The 22,355-nt window shown below is 43.3% G+C and overlaps 1 protein-coding gene and 1 long non-coding RNA gene across 3 annotated transcripts in view; both read right to left on the reverse strand.

The window, feature by feature from the left end:
- Window positions 1–2,171: 2,171 nt before the first annotated feature.
- LOC138915249 (uncharacterized) lies at window positions 2,172–4,960 on the reverse strand. Its single transcript, XR_011420934.1, has 5 exons — window positions 4,794–4,960; window positions 3,864–4,010; window positions 3,483–3,660; window positions 2,949–3,137; window positions 2,172–2,452 (listed from the first exon to the last, which is right to left on the reverse strand). It is a non-coding gene; the product is annotated as an uncharacterized lncRNA (long non-coding RNA).
- A 1,328-nt stretch (window positions 4,961–6,288) lies between these two features.
- IMPA2 (inositol monophosphatase 2) overlaps window positions 6,289–22,355 on the reverse strand; it is a 52,208-nt gene continuing 36,141 nt past the window's right edge. For both annotated transcript variants that reach the window (XM_023648245.2, XM_070220682.1), the window contains exons 6-8: window positions 9,079–9,187; window positions 8,160–8,311; window positions 6,289–6,813 (exon numbers count right to left, since the gene is read on the reverse strand). In XM_023648245.2, the coding sequence (XP_023504013.1) occupies window positions 6,698–6,813; window positions 8,160–8,311; window positions 9,079–9,187 (377 nt within the window). In that variant the 3' untranslated portion in view covers window positions 6,289–6,697. The remainder of the gene's footprint in view (window positions 6,814–8,159; window positions 8,312–9,078; window positions 9,188–22,355) is intronic.

The following is a 22,355-nucleotide window of genomic DNA, read 5'->3' on the forward strand; positions in this document are numbered from 1 at the left end:
GCCAGAATCATGTCCCACCAGCCACCCAGACTTGGCCTTCCTCCCAACTTCAAGTTCGGGCTCTTTTGGCCTCTCTAGCCCAGCATAGGGGTGGTGGCCCTGCCCCTCACCTGCTTGCACAGGCTCTGTGGATGCGTAGAACCTGCACGCCTGGTTTTGAAACTCTGCCATTTTGGGTCTCTTGTAACAATCCTCCCCCCTTTATATGCTAAGGACTCCTCTTTCATTTTCTGTCATACTTCTTTTCCAGCATTTGGTTTGGATCAATCACGGGTTGCTGCTGATGTGTGTGGTGACTTAGTGGTGCCTGAGGGGACAGGTCCAGGCCAACACCAGGAAGCCATGTGGCTCACCCGTGTTTTTGGTGAACCTGGCCCCAGCACCCAGCTGACACAGTACATGACTAAACAGACATCTAGACTTTTGTCTCCCTGTGTCCTTTACAGGGGGCCTTTACGAGGTGATTGAGCTGCACTCCACCCTGAGGGCTTCACCAGCAGGAAGAGAAGCCCACCTGAGGCCGGGCAGAGAAGGGTCCGAAGCAGCGAGCAGAAGCCCTCACCTGCGGGTCCTCTGTTCTGGCTCCAGTCTGCTCTTCTGGTACATCTGTTTGATGCAACCATCTATGCACACACTGCCTGCCCTGGAAGGAGCAGTTTAACTCATTTTACAGAGGGGCCCAGAGAGGTTCCACCTGTAACTCAGGTTCACCCAGCTGGTAAGTGGCGCCCACATGCACAGCCCTGCACTTCGCACCATCTACTAGGAACCCAAAGCGTTGGTTCAGAGGGCTTCGTGCTTCTGGAAATCATCCATGTGTTTAGGCCAGTGATCTGGCTCTGTTTATGCTCTAAAATATCTGTTCTCTTTATATCTTGCCTCCACGGAAAAAAGCATGATAAAGTGTGTTCATACTTTAATGTGGTTCCTACTGAGGAAAGCTAGGGGAGGTATTTTCTGAGATTGCCTGAAGTCTTGGGCACAGAATAATTACAGAATTGTAATTGTAAATGGTTTAATAAATCAGGCCAAGCCTGTCTAAGCTGTGGTGTCATCTGAGTAAATATGTCTGGTTTTCTCCAATAGCTGAACCATGCCATTTGGCTGTGAAAGATACCATGATCTTCTCACTCTTGAATAATATTTAATTGTATGAACAGTATCACCCGACATTTCACAGCTCTTGCAACTTTCACATGTTATCCTATGACATCTTCACAATAGCCCTGGAGGGGGTTGGACAGTCCCACATTACACATCTCACCCAAGACTGACAGAGGGGAGGCGAATTCCTCAAGGTCACACAGTTACTTTAATGTGACCAGAATCATGCTTCCTGACTCCTGGTCTGTTTGGATGGTGACATTTAGCGATGTACTAGGACAAATGTTTTACTTTTATTTGAAGTTAGATTATAAAGGCACCAAAACAGTTGACAACTCTGGTCCACAAGATGCTTTGAGTAAAGCTGTTGAAATAAGAGAAAAAATTAGGGCAAAACCAAAGCATTTGGAAGCCTACAAGAGGAATTCTGAGCAAATGTAATCATCAAAGAGTAGGTGAACATTATTTTTCAAGGAAGTCAAAATGAGATGGTGAGTGTGTCAACTTCAAAGATATGAAAGTGAGCAGAGCGTTTGGTTTCCAGGAGGCATCCAGGCTGGGGCTCTTGGGCCTCAAGGTTCCACAGTGGCCTGTGCTCTGTGCCCTGGCCTGGCCTCCAACCTCGGGGTCTCGGACACCCCCCTGGTCCCCAGAGGGTCTCTGCTTCTCCCGAAGGGGCAGTGATAATGCTCAGGCCAAAAGCTTACCAATGTCAGCTTCAGACTGTCAAAGACTGAGCGAACTCGAGAGACGCAAACACACGTGGACGCGTGAGAAGGCCTGTGGCACCTGCAGCCATTATTTAAGCTGTGTCCTCAGGGTCTCCTGCTGCCCTCTGGGCCCTCTGAGAGGCTTTTCCTGCGGGGAGTTATTTCTTTGAAGAAAACCTCCATAACCATTTCAGAACTAAAAGACACTACATGATTAGTGAGCATTACACCTCAAAATGCATGTTGAAGAATGTAAGGAATTTCTTGTGCAATTGCATATATCCTCAGAAGAGCTGTTTGAGTGTATTCTGAGAAAATAAAAACTTGCAAATCTAAACCTAAAAGGATAATCAGCAATTTGGCAAAACTTGAGCATATATTTTAAAATCTCATTAAAAAAAGCCATATTATTATGAAAAAGTCCCATTAAACAAAATTAATGCAGACAAAGCAATAAAATGACAAATCAAGCTATTTCCAGAGATGAAAGAAAACACAGTTTCCTCCAAGATGACTGTCGCTGTGCTTCTGGAACCATCAGTAGCTGGGAAAGGCCGGGGTACTTGGCCCGTGAGGACAGAGCTCCGAGCGGCCTGGGGTTTTCTGCAGGCTGGTCAGACGCTGGGTAGCTTCTATTTCTTCAAGGACAAAATTATTACAAAATGTGATAAGACACAGCGCTCACTCTAAAGTGAACCTATGGGAATGTGCAAAAAATCCAGTTAATTTGAAAACAAAATGTATTTACTATCACAGCTGGAAAATACACACTTCCTCTCTCTTCCTACCAGGACTCTGGCAAGGCAGGTATCTACCAGGTTCACAGGCTCAGGGAACAGAATCTGCAAAGAGCTCTGGAGACCTGTAATGTGCAAATGTTATAGGTACTGATTGGGTCCTCAGTTTCCTTAAATGATGGCCCAAGGTCACATGGCGAATTAGTATAGAGCTGGGACTTGAGCACAGAACCAGGATTCTGACACTTGTTCGGGGTGCTGCCCACACTTGTGTACCTGTTCCTTGGAATCTTTAAGCATTGGAAATTTATGCTCAATAATCCACAACAATGTTTTCAAAGTTGCAAATGTAGGCCTAAAAGATATTAATTTGTGTTCAAAATGATGTAATTTTTACCATAATATTTTGGTTATGCTTTTCTTTAACTTTCTTTTTTCCTTCCAGTACATGTGGGTTTCAAGGCTTCCTTAAGCTTCATTTCACGGTATCTTCACTCTCACAAGTAGGTTCCCTCAAAGCTCTCCAGATACAGGACTGCTGACGCTGGTGTACCTTTCTATGTGACAGATAAAGAGTGCCAGTCCACTGGCATTATGGGGAAACAAAATATTAATGTTGTCATAATATTTTCACATAAACAGAATTCAGAAAAAAAATGTATCTGCTAATCTCTGGCTGATCAAATTGGTTCTCTTCATTTAGCATTTGTTGATCACCCATTTCAAAGTGTCCTGAATGTGCACCAAACTAGGAGCCAGGATTTGCAGCTGTGCACATGAGAGATCCTGGCTCTTAGTCACCCAGGGGAAGCTCTGACGTGGAAGGTTCTGGATGCTGGTGACGAGCTGGTATGCACTGAGTGTCAGTGGCAGCTGGGCCCTTTGTACACGCCAGGCAGTCCCCTTAACAACCCTGGGAGGGAGGCATCACCTGCAGTTTTCAGGGTGGCATCTGAGGCCCGGGTGAAGGAAGCCTGAGTTGGAATGAGGTTTGTTGACTGCAAAGTCAGCGCTCTCCGGACTGCAGCAGTGGGCCGGCCTCCAGCTGGTGCTCAGGGAACCATGCAGCGAAGCCACCCAGGGGGAAGAGGCAGATCTTCCAGCCAGTTCTAAACAAGACCTGGGGCTAGTATTCCAGCATCCAACTCACCCACCCTTCCCATCCCCAAGGCACAGTTGTCCCCACCTCCTTCCCTGTTTGTGAGGCTTTCCCTTTAAGGTTGCCCTTATCATAGATTCATAGAATTAATTATCTGCAATTCTAGGATTCTAATCTGGTTCCACTTTTGTAATAACATAGCTGGTAACTTACCTTGCTCTGGCTCTGCTCTGGCCTTGGGTTAGCCTCTCCATCCTGCGCACACACCCCAAGCGCATCACACAGTGGTGACCTGGGAGCCACCCTGTAGGCAAGACTGTCCAGGGAGCCTGGGGAGACTGGAGACTGACCAGGATTGTTCTGGTTTCCAAACACCAGGGAAGAATGCAGATTCCATAAAATAGAAGTTGGAGTGTTATGTATAAACTAAATCCAGATCTTAGAATAGATTACTGAAGAATGTGTATGTGATCCAGTAGAACTTTCTGAGATGCTGGGGATATCTGCACTTTATCTGCACTGTCCAGTATGGTAGCCACTAGCCGGATGTGGGTACTGAGTACTTGAAAGGTGGCTAGTGTGACTGAGGAACTGGGTTTTAAATGGAATTTAATCAATTTAACTTGAAATAGCCCCATGTAGCTGGTGGCTAATGTATTAGACACCAAAGCTCTATGAATCTAGAATTCAGCAAGATGTGTGGCAAGATCTTACGCAGCCCTGTGGAGAGAACCGTCTGCCAGCTGATACTACAGTTAGATGTACTGAAAACTGTGTGAACGGCCCCTCTGAGCGGTGATTAACAGAATCACGAGAACCTGGAAGAGGTGAGTGAGGTGCTCAAGGATTCTGGGCTTATTTTGATCCAAGCCAACATTTTTTCCCCATGATTTGAATAAAAGCTCTTGATGGCAGGCTAAGCCAATATGTAGCTAAAAAGCTTCCAGAGGCTGACACCATACTGGAAGAAAGAATCAGAATTCCCAAATCCAGACAGGCTGCGGCTGTGAGCTAAAGCTGATGCGGTGAAATTCAGCACTGACAAACTAACAGGCCCACGGAGGGTCTGACAACCCAGCTGGGCTGGGGCACTTGCTGGAGGGTGGGTTAACAGCTGTGCACAACAGGGCTCTCATGACTCACGCGTCTCCACAGGGTGGTGTGCACAACCAGACAACAAACGGGAGCTCGGAGTGGCTGATCAGAGGAAGGGCAGTGACGGATGATCAGACCAAACCTGAGTCTAGAAGACACATCTGGGTGAAGGGACCAACCCTGGGGGCTCAGGGAGGGAACCAGAGCTACTTCACCTGGAGAAATGGAAAAGGACGAGACACATGTTTATGCTCAAACACCATTAGATGGAAGAAGCCTTGCTTAGTTATTCACAGACCTACAGGTGAAAATTAGAGTGGAGATGGAAGCTGTAAGGGACACACTTTGGCTCAACATAGGTAGAGCATTCTAATGATCTGAGGGGTCTTGGTGTGGGTGGGTGGTCTCTGGAGGACCGGTGCAGTCCTTCTAGGGATCAACAAGAGGCTGGACACTGAGGCGGGATATAGAGGAGACTTGAGGTGCCAAGGGGTGGCAGCAGCATCGTGTGGCCGCTAAGGCCCCCTGAGCCTGAAGTTCTGTGGCTCCACAGGCGGTCTGCCATCTGCCTGTAGGTATCAAAAGTGGAGGCCCATGTGCACTGCACTGTGGGAGACCCAAGGGAGACCTCAGTCCTCACACGTCTGGACCCTAGAACTGTGCGCCCACTGGGGGAAGTTCACCTGCTCACCCCGTTCAGATCAGAAAAGGAACTTCCTTTAGAGAGCAAATTTATCAACTAATAACCCAAAGGGAAGTGGAGGTAAGGTATCCAGGTAATTTACTCCCAAAGGGAATAATCCTCTGTGGCATCGCTCTCTGGGGTCCACCGTCTGCATGAGCTGGGCCCCACGTGTGGCTCGCCCTGCGAGAGGTGGGTGGTGTGGGAGAGTTCACGGTGAAAGGATTTGGAGGCCCCTCGTGTCCAGAGAGGGCAGGCCTTGCGGGTTAGCCAGGGGCTTGCCAATGACTCTTGCGGGGCACAGTCTGGTGAAAGTGTCTGGGGTTATCGTACAGGCAACCTCTGAGGTTAGGAGCCAGAGACAGCAGAGGAGAGGCTCCCAAATACTCCATATTTGTTGTTGTTGATGGCAAATTAGGAACATGAGAGAAAAAGTTAAGAGTGGGTTGGAATTTTCTGTCTTAAGACTTTCCTGATTCTTAAGCTTCAGAAAAAATACCTGTGGCCAGTCAGTGAATATCCTCACTGGAATTATTCTTATATATAATTCTGCCTCCTACAGAGCAAAAAAATAAGGCCCAGAAAATACTTTAAAATTTCTCTTCATTAAACTGATCACAAAACAATAGCATTTCAGATTTGTTTTTCTTCATTCTGACCATGTCTTGGATTTTAAATACTAACATGCTACTTACTGAGTCATTTTCACAGTGCTTATCAAAGGCAGCAGACAGAGGCAAGACTGTCAACTTTGGGCTGTAATATGCAAACCTTCCCAAGGAGCCTAGATCTGTGGCTCTGGATTTTACGGTTATTTGAGTGGGGGGAAAGGTGACACAATTACGGAGGGAAACGGATAAGTAGATTGCCATTATTTTGATTTATTGCATTGTGAAGTACCAGGGGGAGGGCCTGAGAACAAGTCTGCTTTATGAGCAGTTCTAAAGCCTTATTACCTGAGATTTGCATTCTGGAAAAGGAAAAATTGAGACTGAACTATCAATACATACGTCATATGAGATTCGGGTTTTGGCCCTGATAGAGCTTGTACTAACCTGAAAAAGGCCATGTGAGAGTAAAGAGAGAAACCAGCTAAACACCCAGTCCCGGTGAGAGCGTGGATTTAACCAGAGAGCCACACACTTCAGCACAGCATTCCCTGGGGGTTAGGAACGTGCGAGACACCTGAGGACAGGCTGCTCAAGGCCGCCAGCTTCACGTTCCGGGAGGGCCCGGGCCTGGGTCGGCATTCTCTGTCGTCTGCTCCCTTTCACTTCTCATCGTCCCGCCCATAGTTAATTGTTTGTAAGGCCCGAGCTATGAGCGTTGCCATTTCTCGGGTGCCCGCAGCAACCACTCTGCAAGACATGAGGTCGAGAGGTCCACCTGAAGACAAAGAGGGGGAGAGGGTACCTCGGTCACTGGACAGGGCGGAACAATCCCAAAAAGAACTCAGCACACGCACATTCCAAGGAGAACAAAGCTCAGGCCATGCTTGAGCCTGGAACAAAGAGAGTGGTCTAGCCGTGAGCCTGGTCAGAGAGCGGTGGGCCCGTTCAGTGTCTGCTCTGCCCCAGGATGAGTACAGCTGAGGCTCCACAGAACCAGTGCCATCTTGAGGCGGTGCCAGGAGAATGTAGTTTAAGGTCCAATGTTCAGGACTGAGACTCGAATGATCAGTTAGACCAGGATAGGGGAGGGCAGTTCTCAAACCCTACACTACATGGGTGGCACCAGGGATCCCGTGAGATGGAGGTCCTGACGCAACAGGTCTGTCTGGGTGGGGCTGGGAGTCGGCCTTTCTGATCAGCTCCTAGCAACCTAATGCGGCTGCTCTCGGGACCTGGTAGCTGACTGTTGGGGGAGGATGAAGCCCCACGTCCTCCCGGGGGTATAAACAGGACTAATTGCTGGAGCCCTCTGTGCACGCACGCATGCCCAAGTGGTCAGAGCCAGTGTTGGACACGTTTTTAAAGTGAAACTGGTCTGCCTGGCCTTGCCACTCCAGGCTGCCTCTTCATTTTTATACCTTTCTAGCAGCTCAGTTAAGGCTACTAGAGGAGAAAGAGGAAAAAAGTAGAAATCAAATGATAGAAGACCCATTGTATATCCCCAGTAGTTAAAAGGCAGCCACGGTGCTTCCACTAACAAGCTTGGGACTAAAAGCTGGGAGAGAACGGAACCTAAAAGGACTCCCCCAGTCCCTGACTCTTATCCTCAACGTCAGATGAGTGGTCAGCCTGAAGCTAAGTGGACACACCCGCGGACAGAGATGCCACCGGATTCGCCCCCGTGGGGTCAGCCACTGGCAGGCAATGACCTTGAAGCAGAACAGGTCACCTTTCAGATCCATCTCCTACAGCTTCATTGTGGATTGGGGAGCACTCCGCCTGCTCTACCTGTCTCATCAGAGTTTGTGGGGACAAAATGTGTGTGCACTTAGAAAACTGTCAAATGTTATATAAAGGAAAGCGGTGGTGCTCTTCCCATCCGGTCACATATCCTGATCTTAGGGTCTGTTTTCACGCGTTGAAGCCTAGAGCAGGAAGGCAGGAAGGGTGGGAAGGAGACGTCTGGCAGTGGCCTGCTGCTTTCTGATGCCCTTGCACGGTTTCTTATCAGTAGAGACTCCAAGGAAGTGGGAGACACTCAGTCTGGTGGCGTCCCTAAGTCTTGTCTCTGCTGTTGCATCCCTGGGGACAGAGAGTGGGCCAAAGGTCAGAGGAGCTCACCTGAAGTGTCCATCACGATGCCACCCGCTTCTCTGATGATGACTGTGGCAGCAGCCAGGTCCCAGCAGTGCAGGCCAAACTGGTAATAGGCGTCTGCGGCCCCTGAGGCCAGGTGGCAGAGCGCCAGGGTGGAGCTCCCAATCACTCGGACCCTGCGGGAGAGGGAAGAGAGCAAATGCGTGTGTGAGTGGCAACGCGTAAGTCGGATTTCTCTTAAAAGGCGTGTGCACTGACTTCATCCAAAGTCACCCCCTCTGCTGGCCATTCTCAATAATTAAAAATGAGCCACAGGGCTTCTACCGACAAGCTCTAGATTCTGAACTTACTGTCTAGAGCAGCACTGTCCAACAGAACTTTCTGCAATGATGGAAACGTTCCGCACTGTGGTAGCTACTAGCAACCTATGGCCATCGGGCCCTTGAAATGTGGCTAGTGCAACTGAACAACTCAATTTTAACTCTGTTGAACTGTAACTACCTGAAATTGAAATCACCTCGTGTGGCTAGGAGTTTCGGCACAGACCTAGAGGGAGGATGGCGATGAAGCAGATTCACTTGGACCTGGGTTGATATTTCCTGTCCAAGTGCTTCTGCAGTAACGTCATTCATGCAGGGCTCTAAGCACACAGGATTTGCTGGCTGGGTGGTTTGAGATCAGTTCCTTGGCTTCTCAAAGTGCTGCTCGGAAAGGAACAAAGGTCCCCTGTCCATTTCCTAACAGCTGGCCTGTACGAGCTATCATACTGGATGACAAAGTATCACGTGCTCTCCTGGGCCTCAGCATGGAGGGTAATGTGCTCCTTCTGCTCCTATCACATGGGAGATCTCTTCCTCTTTCAGTCCCTGGGGAGCTGTCAGCAAGATCTGAGTATCTGGCACACTCCCTTGGCCCCGGGTTTTCCAGGAACTGAAGTTCGTACCCATGAGCTTTGGCGTGGAGTAACCTCTCCATGTTGCCCAGGAACAATTTCAGAGTAGCAGGGTCACGTTTGGGACCGATTTCTGTTAGAACCAAGGCCTTTGAGAGATCTGCAATAGAAAGAATTTCCCCAAATCAGAAAAATCAAGTCTTGGTTCTAACTGAATAGTCGGAGTTTCCCCTGAAGCAAACTTCAAATATCAGCCTCTCATTCCTTCTTGGGATAAGTATCATCTTTTGAGTGGTTTGGGCTACAAAGTTTTTCTGATGGCTATGTTGAACAAGGAAGGACGCAGTGAACAGAGGGAAACAAAATCGACACTCTGACTCCATTTCACCATTGTTTCTTTCGAGCCATCTTCTGTTTCAGATTGCAGACGGAGCCGATTTTTCAGTTCTCTCTCTTTTCAGGGACGCTTAGCCGAAGAACTTGGAAGAGTATGGTAGCTTATGAAAATCACCATCATTCAATCATAAATAAAAACAAAATGACTTCAAGCTATGAAAGCCTACTATTTGGAGGAAAATTTAAAAAGCCTTTCTCTAACTGCTCTGATCACAGAGATGGAATGTCATCCCTGTGGAGAAAGTAACTTTCAAATGATGTTGTCTTTGGAAAGGAGTCTGTAGGAGTAAGCCCTGCCAGCACAGAGAAGGCCACAGCAGCACGGAGCACAGGGGCCTGGGACGGGTGTGGTGGGGTGCCCGCCAGGAGGCCAGCCGAGGGCATGGGTGTGGGGGAGACGTGACTAGGCTCCCTTCCTGTGCCTGACTCACTGGGGGGGGGGATCACAAGCGGCCTATCCTTGCTTTGCCACACACCCAGACACAACCAAATTTAGTGTGTCATGTCTCATCAGGCCTTGCTGCTCAGGCACGATCAGGCACACCAGGTATGTTCAAACAACAGAACAAAGCCACTCCATGAAGCAAGCGGCGGGAACAACACTCCACGAGGTATTTTGCCAAATGGGCCCAAGCCCATGTTGACATCTGCAAAGTCATCTTTCAGCAGGGACCAGATGACCGTGAGAACGCATTCTCCTCTCAGACAGAATCTATACCCATTTCCCCTTTTCTTGTATCGGAGGCTCTCATTTTACACCTTAAACACTTGGTGAAAACACCTGGCTCCACAGCAAGGCTACCGGTAGCCTGCGGGAGGTTTGCATCATCCCTCGCCAGGCACAGCCAGCACCAAAGCCGGGCTGTTGACATGCCTGCTGCGTGTCTGAGGCGGGTGCACAGGGCGCTGCCCACAGCAAGGGACACCGGGCTGGTCGGCTGCAGGATCTCTGTGGACAGGACCCAGCTGACCCCACCAGAGCTTACCTCCTGAACCACCCCTGAGCCCCCCACTGGGCGGCAAACTGAGTCGGTATCTCCCAGGGGGAAAAAAGCACATCTTTTGAAGAAGGAGGCATCAAGAGGGCCAGGAACAGCCAGCACTCAATAAACAGTTATTGAGAGATGAACACTTTCCCTCAAATCCCGGCATTAAGGAAACATGGATAAGAGTCTTCTTGTTTGGGTTGATTTTTAAATTACTAGCATTTTTAAATTTATGGGAGGGATGTTTGGGTTAAGTAGGATTTTGTTGGCTGGCCTAAGAATCTAATCACTGTGCACAACACTTTTTTGTGGGGAAATGAACTTTGAAGGATAAATATTCTAGTTAAAAATGCTCTTTTGAAAGATATGTTCCAATTTGGGGAGGGCCTGTTAAATTAAAATTTACAAACAAATTGGATGGCATGCATGTTATTTTACTCAGGAAGATCAGGAAGGACAAGCTGTTCCAAGAAGAGGTCATGGAGGAAAGCGGAAGTGAAGCAGCCTGGCATCTCGCCTACTCTTACCTCTAATTCCCTTACCTAACTTCACATCCTACATACCCCTACATGTGTACGCAAACATGGCATTTTCAAAACAGTTTTACAGGTGATTCTGTAACTCGCTCTTTTGACATAACAAGATATCAAGCACACCTTTCACCATTGCTCTGCACTCACAAAGATGATTCCACTCGATGGAAGACCTACACTTGGTTTAACCACCCCCAAAGATGAACACTTCAATTCTTGTTACTAGAAACAATGCTATCTCTTTTTCTATGTAGGTTTGTGCAGCCATGTTGATATTGTTCTCAGGAGAGATTAATAGAGGTGGGATTTCTGAATCAAAGAGTATACATGTTTTAGATTTTGATACTTTTTTCCAAATTGCCCTCCAAAAGAGCTGTATCAGCTTTAGCACCCTCCCGCTCCCCACTGCAGTATGATCCTGTACTCTTTTCAAGTCCCTAACAGGTATCCCGTACTCCAGAATATATACTTTAAGAGTGATTTTCTCTGAGAGCTAAGATCAAGAGAATAATCCTTACATACAGAGCATTTCCTGGCTCCAGAATCTTAATCATCCCGGGAGGATACTAAGGAAGACTCTGAAGATTCCCTGCTTGGAACTAGAGAGCCAGACAGTCAATTCCACAGGGAGATGAGCACCTACTTCTAATCAGGTTCATCAGATGTGACTACTCAGATGTTAGCCAGCTTATTGTGGTGGTCATTTCACAATATATACAAATGTCAAATCATTATGTTGTACACCTGTAACTAATATAATGTTCTATGTCAATTATACCTCAATAATAATAATAATAAAAGATGGGACTACTCCTGCAGGCCAAAGCCTAGCCCAACCTGTCCTGGTGAGGAAGAGTAGGGATTCTCAAACTAGGTGCCATAGGGCTATTTCACAAAAGGAAGTTAAGCAGAGTGTGGAAACAGCACTCACTCACATTCACCAAGCCTTACTCTCTCCAGACAGGCCTGTGCTAAGCGCTTCCCATTTGTGGTTCCATACCTCTATTACATTTATGATCCATTCCTCGATTACATTTGTGATCCATGTATGATTCCATTCCTCTGTTATATTTATGACACATTTATGATTCCATTCCTCTATTAATTCACTCTCTCACTGCTCTTGTTTCACAGATGGGGAAAGCAAGCCTAGAGAAGTGACCTGCAAGAGGTCGTATAACCTTTAAGTGGAGAGGCCCAGACTTAAACTCAAGGTTGTCTGGTGATCATGTGAAAGAAAAGGTTTCTTCCCATAGTTTTCAAGTTTGTGAAAAGACACCTCGGGGGAGTGACATCAGCATCATGGTAAGTGAGCTTTGCCAGTAATCTTTCCCTTCCAATATACAACGAGAAGGACATTCATACTCCAACAGAGGACATCCAAACACAACACAAAAAACATTGGAGAGATCCATGCAGCCACACGATGGGAGGGTGGAGAGGCGGGAGCCCCCCGCAGAGGAGGTGGAATGGGGTAAGAGAAAACTTCCCTCCCTGCCCTAATAGACTGTGATCCAGGACCGCAGGAGGCCTCCGAGAGGGAAGGAACGGGGGAAGGGACATTCGTTTGTGGGATCATCAAGGACACCCGAGAGCCCTTGCAGCCTAGAGGGAAGCCCTCTACAGGGCGAAAGCTTTCACAGGGAGTGACCTTATCAAGCCAACACCACAGGAGAGCAGATAGCAAGAGCAGAGGGAGAAAATCCTGAGAGCACACAGGAGAAAGCATCCCTCCCCCGACCTGCTCAGCCCAGCTCCAGCCCCTGGGATCTTGGCTGAAGGCACAGGGCTCAGAACACATGGCTCCTGACCCCCAACCAGTGATGATAGGTGGGAACTGCGACCAAATAACTCCAGGATGCGAAAAAACAGGGCCACTCCCTCTAGAAATATCAAACATTATATTGAATCTCCAGACCAGAGAGAAAATGACAAGTACACAGAAATCAATCCTGAGGACAAAGAAATATGTAATCTAAATGACAAAGAATTCAAAACATCTATCATCAAAAAACTCAACGAAGTAAAAGAGAATGTAGAGAAACAATTCCACGAGTTCAGGAGCTACTTCACAAAAGAGATTGAAACTATAAAGAAGAATCAATCAGAAATATTAGAGATGAAAGACACAATGGAAGAGATAAAACAAAATACGGATTCCTGAATGCTTGAGCGGACACCAGAGAGGAGTGTATCAGCATAATCGAAGATAGACATGTTGAAATACTCCAGATAGAGGAGGAGACAGAATTAAGACTAATAAGAAATGAAGAAAGTCTCTGAGAAATATCCAACTCAGTTAGGAAATGAAACATAAGAATTATAGGTATTCAAGAAGGAGGAGAGAAGGAGAATGGAGTAGAAAGCTTGTTCAAAGAAATAGTAGCAGAGAACTTCCCAAACCTAGAGAAGGAAATACATGTGGAAGAGGCTGCCAGATCTCCTAAATATGTCAATGTAAAAAGACCTACTTCAAGGCATATAGTAGCAAAACTGGCAAAACGGAATGACAAAGACAGAATACTAAGGGCAGCAGGGCAGAAGAAAATAACCTAAAAAGGAACCCCCATCATGCTTTCAGTGGATTTCTCTGCAGAAACATTACAAGCTAGGAGAGACTGGAATGACATATGCAAACCTTTGAAGGACAAAAACTTTCAGCCAAGAATACTCTATCCTGCGAAAATATCCTTCAGATATGATGGAGAAATAGAAACTTTCCCAGACAAACATAAGCTAAGGGAGTTTGTAGCCACGAGACCCCCTCTACAAGAAATCTTCAAGAAGGTCCTCATACCTGGAAAAAAAAAGGGGAGAAAGGGGTTACAAAGCACAGAGTAAGGAGATGAATAGGTAGACAGAATCAGAGCAGGATAGCAAATACTCAAGTATAGCATTAAAGACAAAGGGAAGGAAAACACCAAAAACAAAGATAATCTTGTCATTTTAACCACAAACTCAAAACACAAGATGGAATAAGATGTAAGAAAAACAACTTAGGAGGGGAAGAGGAAAGGGACTGAATCAGTTTAGTCTAAGGAAATTAGAGGCCATCAGGAAAGGGACTATCTTATCCACGAAGATTTTGAATACAAACCTCAAGGTAACCACTAAACACAAAAGCAGAACAGAGACACAAATAATAAATAAAGAGAAAACAAAGAAACACAACATAAAAACTACATAACTTGATTGGTAGACCAAAATACACAGGATGAGAAACAAAGGAAATGCAGGAGAACTGGATAGCGAGTGATAAAATGGCAGCACTAAGCCCTCATATGTCAATAATCACCCTAAACATAAACGGATTGAATTCTCCAATAAAAAGACACAGAGTGGAGGGATGGATTAAAGAACAAGACCTAACAATATGCTGCCTCCAGGAAACACATCTCACCTCCAATGACAAACACAGGCTCACAGTGAAGGGATGGAAGATGACACTGCAAGCTAATGGCAAACAAAAGAAAGCAGGTGTTGCCATACTTATATCAGACAAAATAGACTTCAAGATAAGACAGGTAAAGATAGACAAAGAGGGGCAGTATATAATGATCAAAGGGACATTCCATCAAGAACAAATAACACATAAATATCTATGCACCCAATATAGGAGCACCAAACTACATAAAGCAACTATTAACAAACCTAAAAGGCAATATTAATAATAACACAATAATAGTAGGGGACCTCAACACTCCACTCACGTCAATGGACAGATCATCCAGACAGAAAATCAACCAGGAAACAGTGGAAGTAAATGAAATGCTAAACCAGTTGGACTTAATAGACATATATAGAACACTCCATCCAAAAACAGCAGAATACACATTCTTCTCAAGTGCACACAGAACATTCTCAAGAATAGACCATATGTTGTGAAACAAGGCAAGCCTCAATAAATTTAAGAAGATTGAAATAATAACAAGCATCTTTTCTGATCACAATGCTATAAAGCTAGAAATTAATTACAAGAAAAAGGCTGAGAGAGGCACAAGGATGTGGAGACTAAACAACATGCTATTGAACGAGCAATGGATCATTGAAGAAATTATAAAGGAGAAATAAAAAAATATCTGGAGACAAATGAAAATGAAAACACACCGTACTAGCTCATATGGGATGCAGCAAAAGCTGTATTAAGAGGGAAATTCATCGCAATACAGGCTCACCTTAACAAACAAGAAAAAGCCCAAATAAGCAATCTCAAACTACACCTAACTGAATTAGAAAAAGAACAAACAAAGCCCAAAGGCGGCAGAAGGAGAGAAATAATAAAAATCAGAGCAGAAATAAATGCTATTGAAACAAAAAAGGCAGTAGAAAGGATCAATGAAACAAAGAACTGGTTCTTTGAGAAGATAAATAAAATTGACAAACCCCTAGCCAGACTTACAAAGAAAAAAAGAGAGAAAGCTCAGATAAATAAAATTAGAAACGAAAGAGGAGAAATAACAATGGATACCACAGCAATACAATGGATTATAAGAGAATATTATGAAAAACTATATGGCAACAAACTGGACAATCTAGAAGAAATGGATAAATTCTTAGACACTTACAACCTCCCAAAGCTGAATCAAGAAGAAATAGAGAATCTGAATAGACCAATCACAAGTAAAGAGATTGAAACAGTAATTAAAATCATCTCAAAGAACAAAAGCCCAGGACCAGATGGCTTCCCTGGGGAATTCTACCAAACTTTCAGAGAGGATTTAATACCTGTCCTTCTCAAGCTATTCCAAAAACTTAGGGAAGATGGCATGCTTCCTAAAACATTCTACAAGGCCAAAATCACTCTGATACCAAAGCCTGACAAGGACAACACAAAAAAGGAAAACTACAGGCCAATATCGCTGATGAACATAGATGCAAAAATCTTCAACAAAATATTGGCAACCTGAATACAGCAATACATTAAAAAAATCATACATCATGATCAGGTGGGATTTATACCAGGGACACAGGGATGGTTGAACATCTGCAAATGAACGTGATACACCACATTAACAAAATGAGGAATAAAAACCACATGATCATCTCAATAGATGCAGAGAAAGCATTTGACAAGATCCAACAGCGATTTATGATGAAAACTCACAACAAAATGGGTATAGAAGGAAATTACCTCAACATAATAAAGGCCATATATGACAAACCCACAGCCAACATCATACTCAATGGGGAAAAACTGAACACCATCCCTCTGAGAACAGGAACAACACAAGGATGCCCACTCTCACCACTCTTATTCAATATAGTACTGGATGTGTTGGCCAGAGCAATTAAGCAAGAGAAAGGAATAAAAGGAATCTAAATTGGGAGTGAAGAAACGAAACTCTCACTGGTTGCAGATGACATGATCTTATATATAGAAAACCCTAAAGAATCCATCAGAAAACTGTTAGAAATAATTAACAACTACAGTAAAATTGCAGGGTACAAAATCAACTTACAAAAATCAGTTGCATTTCTGTACTCTGATAACGAACTTACAGAAAGACAACTCAAGAATACAATCCTATTTATAATTGCAATCAAAAGAATAAAGTACCGAGGAATAAATTTAACTAAGGAGATAAAGGACTTATACAATGAAAACTATAAGACATTATTGAAAGGAATAGATAAAAATAAAGAGATGGAAAGAGATTTCATGCACATGGATTGGAAGAATAAACATAGTTAAATGTCCATACTACTTAAAGCAATCTACAGATTCAATGCAATCCCAATCAGAATCCCAATGACACTCTTCACAGAAATAGAGCAAAGAATCCTAAAATTCATATGGGGCAACCAAAGACCCCAAATTGCTAAAGCAATACTGAGAAAAAAGAATGAAGCTCGTGGCATCAGAATCCCTGACTTCAAAATGTACTACAAAGTCATAGTGATCAAAACAGCATGGTACTGGTACAGAAACAGACACACAGATCAATGGAACAGAACTGAAAAGTCCAGAAATAAAACTGCACATCTATGGACAGCTAATCTTCAACAAAGGTGCCAAGAACATACAATGGAGAAAAGACAGTCTCTTTAATAAATGGTGTTGGACAGGATTGAAACAAAAAAACAGCCCACTAATTGGGAAAAAATATTCACAAGTTATTTATCCGACAAAGGGTTAATCTCCATAATATACAAAGAACTCACACAACTCAACAATAAAAAATCAAACAACCCAATTACAAAATGGGCAGAGGACATGAACAGACATTTCTCCAAAGAAGATATACGGATGGCCAATAGACACATGAAAAGATGCTCATCATCACTAATCATCAGGGAAATGCAAATCAAAACTACACTAAGATATCACATTACACCTGTTAGAATGGCAAAACTATCCAAAACCAAGAGTGACAAATGTTGGAGAGGCTGTGGAGAAAAGGGAACCCTCATACACTGTTGGTGGGAATGCAAACTGGTGCAGCCACTATGGAAAACAGTATGGAGATTCCTCAAAAAGTTAAGAATAGAAAGACCTTATGACCCAGCCATCCCACTACTGGGTATCTATCCTAAGAACCTGAAATCAGCAATTCCAAAAGTTCCAGGCACCCCTATGTTCATCGCAGCATTATTCACAATAGCCAAGTCATGGAACCAACCTAAGTGCCCAGCAACTGATCATTGGATAAAGAAGATGTGGTATATATATACAATGGAATACTACTCAGCCATAAAAAAGTACAAAGTCGTCCTATTCACAACAACACGGATAGACCTTGAGGGTATCATGTTGAGTGAAATAAGCCCGCGAGAGAAAGACGAACTCTGTATGACTCCACTCATAGGTGGCAGTTAACATATGGACAAAGAGAACTGATCGGTGGTTGCCAGGGGAAAGGGGGGTGGGGGGAGGGCACTAGGGGTGAAGTGGTGTACCTACAACATGACTAATAATGATGTACAACTGTAATTTCACAAGGATGTTAACTTTCCTAACCTTAATAAAAAAAATTAAAAATAAATAAAAATTAAAAAAAAATAAATGGTGTTGGGAAAACTGGACAGTAACATGCAAAAGAATTAAAACAGACCATTATCTCACACCATACACAAAAATAAACTCAAAATGGATCAAAGACTTTAAGATACATCCTGAAACCATAAAACTCCTTCTGGAAGATAATATAGGCAGCACACTCTTTGACAGTGAACTTAAAAAGATCTTTTCGAATACCATGTCTTCTCAGACACAGGAAACAAAGGAAAAAATAAACAAGTGGCACTTCATCAGACTAAAGAGCTTCTGCAATGCAAAAGAAACTAGAATCAAAACAAAAAGACAACCCACCAATTGGGACAAAAGTTTTGCAAATCATATATCCGAGATAAGGGGTTAATCTCCATTACATATAAGGAACTCACACAACTGAACAACAAAAAAACAAACAGCCTGATCAAAAAATGGGCAGAGGATATGAACATTTTTCCAAAGAAGACATACACATGGCCAATAAACACAAAAAAAGATGTTTAACATCACTAATCATCAGGGAAATGCAAATCAAAACTACACTAAGATACCATCTTACACCTGTTAAAATGGCTATAATCACTAAGACTAAAAATAACAAATGTTGGAGAGGGTGTGGAGGGAAGGGAACCCTCATACACTGCTGGTGGGAATGCAAACTGGTGTAAACAGTATGGAAAACAGTATGGAGAGTCATCAAAAAACTAAAAATAGAAATACCATATGACCCAGGTATCCCACTACTGGGTGCCTACCCAAACAACTTGAAATCAACAATCCAAAGTAACATATGCACCACTATGTTCATTGCAACACTATTCACAATAGCCAAGACATGGAAACAATCCAAGTGCCCATCGACTGATGATTGGATAAAGATGTGGTATATACATACAATGGAATACCACTCAGCCAGAAAAAAAAGACAAAAATCATCCCATTTGCAATAACATGGATGCACCTGGAAGGAATTATGCTAAGCGAAATAAGCCAGACTGAGAAAGACAAACACCAGATGATTTCACTCATATGTGGAATATAAACAAACACATGGACAAAGAAAACAGTTCAGTGGTTACCAGAGGAAGGGGGTGGGGGGTGAGCACAGGGGGTGAAGGGGACCACCTATGTGGGGACAGACAAGAAATAATATACAACTGAAATTTCACAATGATGCCAACTATTTTGAACGCAAACGAAAAAATAAAAAGATACCTCCGCATCCAGTACCTTCCTCTTCTTCTAGCTGCGACTATCCATTCTTTCTCACCCTTGCTAATCTATTTTTTTTGCAAATGAAATCAAGAACAGAGTAAAAAGGAAGTCTGAGTCCTGACACCTACAGGCAAATAGTTTGTTTTCTTTTGCCCCACATAAGGGAAAAAAAGGTAAAAATTACAATTCCCACTACTTAATATTGTCTTATGATTATTTCTGACTAGGTATCCACAATTACTATGATTTTTACATTTGATTATTCTTTATCCTATATTAATCATAATATTTTAGCTCAATAAAACACTAATATATTTTTTAATTTAAAATATTCTATGATTCATGGGAGTGTGGTGGGGGGAATAGGGAGTTATTACTTAATGGGTACAAAGTTTCTATTTGGAGTGATAATTTTGGAAATAGTGGTGATGGTTACACAGCATTGTGAATGTAATTAATGCCACTGAATTGTACACTTAAAAATGGTTAAAATGGCAATTTTTATGTTATATTTTACAACAATAAAACAACCTAATAGATTTTGACGTGTACACTCTTTCAATAAACAGATTTTAGGGTGGAAAAACAATAGTCTGCTAATAGACTGCCAACAGTTTGAAAACCCTCTTTCTGATTGAGCAAAGTTAAATACCCAGGGTATCAAAGGGACGTGTTATCTTCAGAGAAATTTTACAACTTAAAGGTAAGAGAAGCAAGTCATTTGTATACACTGAAATATACGTTCACGGAGAAAGAGGCGACTGTGCTTTAAAGACTGGAAATACCCGCTGTGAGCATAGGCTGGCTGTGCGGAATGCAGAGCCCCGTGACAACGCTGACTCCAGCCGGTATAATTTAACTTTAACTCAAAAATCTAAGTACTGGACAGAACAAAGGTTGGTGGCTGCCGGGGGCTGGGGAGGGGCGTGGGGGAGGGAGTGCTTACGGCACGGGGTGCCAGCTTGCAGCGATGCGAAGGGCAGCATTTAGGATGTTCTCACTGTCACTGAATTGTTCACTTTAAAATGGTTAATTTATGTCATTTGACTTTCACCTCAATATATTATTTTAAAAACAAAGAAGTAATTTGAGGGGGAAAAAAAGTATTGTTTAGAATTGTGGGAAGGACAGAATTGGAAACCTGTATAACAGCCACATAATTTTTAACCCCTCCAAATTCCCTCTGATAAAAACAGGCAGAACAGCTAGGAGAGCAAAAAACTATAGACATCAGGTACCAAAAAAACTATATCTACAAGCTATATGCAAACCCCAAAGCACGAGCATGTGGGGCAGACCTCCCAAAGCTACAAAACCATGTGGTATCAGGAGGAAGAGAGAAGCATCGGGTATCTATTGGACCCAAGAACAGGAGAACCTCAGAAACACCAACAGACACCCACTGGAAACTGCGCCAGGCCAGTGTGAGAGGAGCTCAGACTACGAGGGGGCCTGCACACAGCGTAGGGTACATTGTGAGGTCTGAAGGGAGGGAGCTGACCAGCCCTATGACCTGTCGTAGCCCACTTCGCAGGGCCGCTCAGGTCAGGACCCAGAACTGTGTAGAAATTTATGGGAGTGAATTCCAAATTTAATAGATAGGATTAATAGGGGTAAAGAGAAGATCCAGATAACAGTGAAGGAGGGGAACGCAGACAAAACAATCTAAGGACAAGGCCAATTTTTTGAACACTTCACAATAACAACAGAAGAGGGAGCTCTAGAGTCATGAAACTGCAAAAAATGTCCTGAACTCGTCCCCGCCCCTCATGCCTCCGAAGTTCAGGAACACAGATTTCTAGTCGAAATAAATAATTTAAAAGAATCATGGTTGAAACCCACACACAATTATCATAAGAAAAAAGGAGAATCAGGAGCAGAATAACATCTCTCCAGTCCATCAAGGAATGCCAGAAAGATTTGTCCACAAAACTGAAGCAGCTTTATGTAAAAGAAACAAAGAGTACATGGAATGAAATCTTGCTGATTGCAACAACATGGATGGAGCTTGAGGGCATTATGCTAAGTGAAATAAGTCAAGGCAGAGAAGACAAATGCCGTAAGATCTTACTGATATGTGGAATCCAATACAAACAAACAACAAAAACCAAGCTCAGATTCAGAGAATGGATAGGTAGAGCCAGAGGTGGGGATGGGAGACGGGCAAATGAGTGAAGGGGGTCAAAAGGTACAAACTTCCAGTTATAAAATAAACAAGTCCTGGGGATGCAGTGTACAGCACGGCGACCACAGCTAATAATAATACGGTATTGCACATTTGAAAGTTGCTGAGAGAGTAGATCTTGAAAGTCCTAATCACAAGAAAAAAAACCTGTAACTATGTATGCTGACAGATGTTAACTAGACTTACTGTGGTGATCGTTTTGCAAAATATACAAATATCAAATCTTTATGTTTTACACCTGAAATAATACGATGTTATATGTAAATTATACCTCAATTAAAAAAAGAAATAAGGAATATATGAAAAATCAGTGTGACTCAAAAGCAGAGGTGACAGAACTTAGGAAAGAATTAGAAAAGAAAACATTTCAAGAAGTTTAATAAACAAAACAAGAAGATTGAAGGAACACAGAATGAATAAACACAACAGATTGCACTTTACAAGAAAGAGAGGATGAAAAGGAGGAAATTTTAAAAAATAAAAAACTGGTGGAAAAGGCAAAAAGAATTCAAGAGAAAGTGACATATAAACAAGGTAAATAGAAAAGACTCAACATATGCATAATAGAAGACCCTGAAGACAAAGAACTAAGCAACAGAATTTGGAAATGAACAAATACTAAAAACTACAAGAAAACTCTTCTGAAAGTAAAAAAAAAGACTTGAAATTACATACTGAAAGGGTGTACCATGCACCTAGGAAAACTGACTCAGAAGAAACAGTCTTTTATTAAAATTACTGTACTCTAAAGAAAAAAAACCCTTTAGGCATTCAGGCAAAAAACCAAAGGCCCTTAGAAGAGAAACAAAATCAAATTGTCTTTAGACTTTTCAACAACATACTTATGCTAGACGACGGAGACAATTTAAGACATTCACCACAAGAAAATGTGAGCCATGAGTTTTATTCTCAGAAAAATGGATTTTTCAAGTATAAAGGCCACTGATAAACTGTTAGGAATGCATAAGACCTCAGGGAATATTGCTCCCATGAGCCCTTCCTGAGAAATCAAACGGAGTAGA

The sequence above is a fragment of the Equus caballus genome, chromosome 8 (genome assembly GCF_041296265.1).
Source record: "Equus caballus isolate H_3958 breed thoroughbred chromosome 8, TB-T2T, whole genome shotgun sequence".
Lineage (NCBI taxonomy): Eukaryota > Metazoa > Chordata > Mammalia > Perissodactyla > Equidae > Equus > Equus caballus.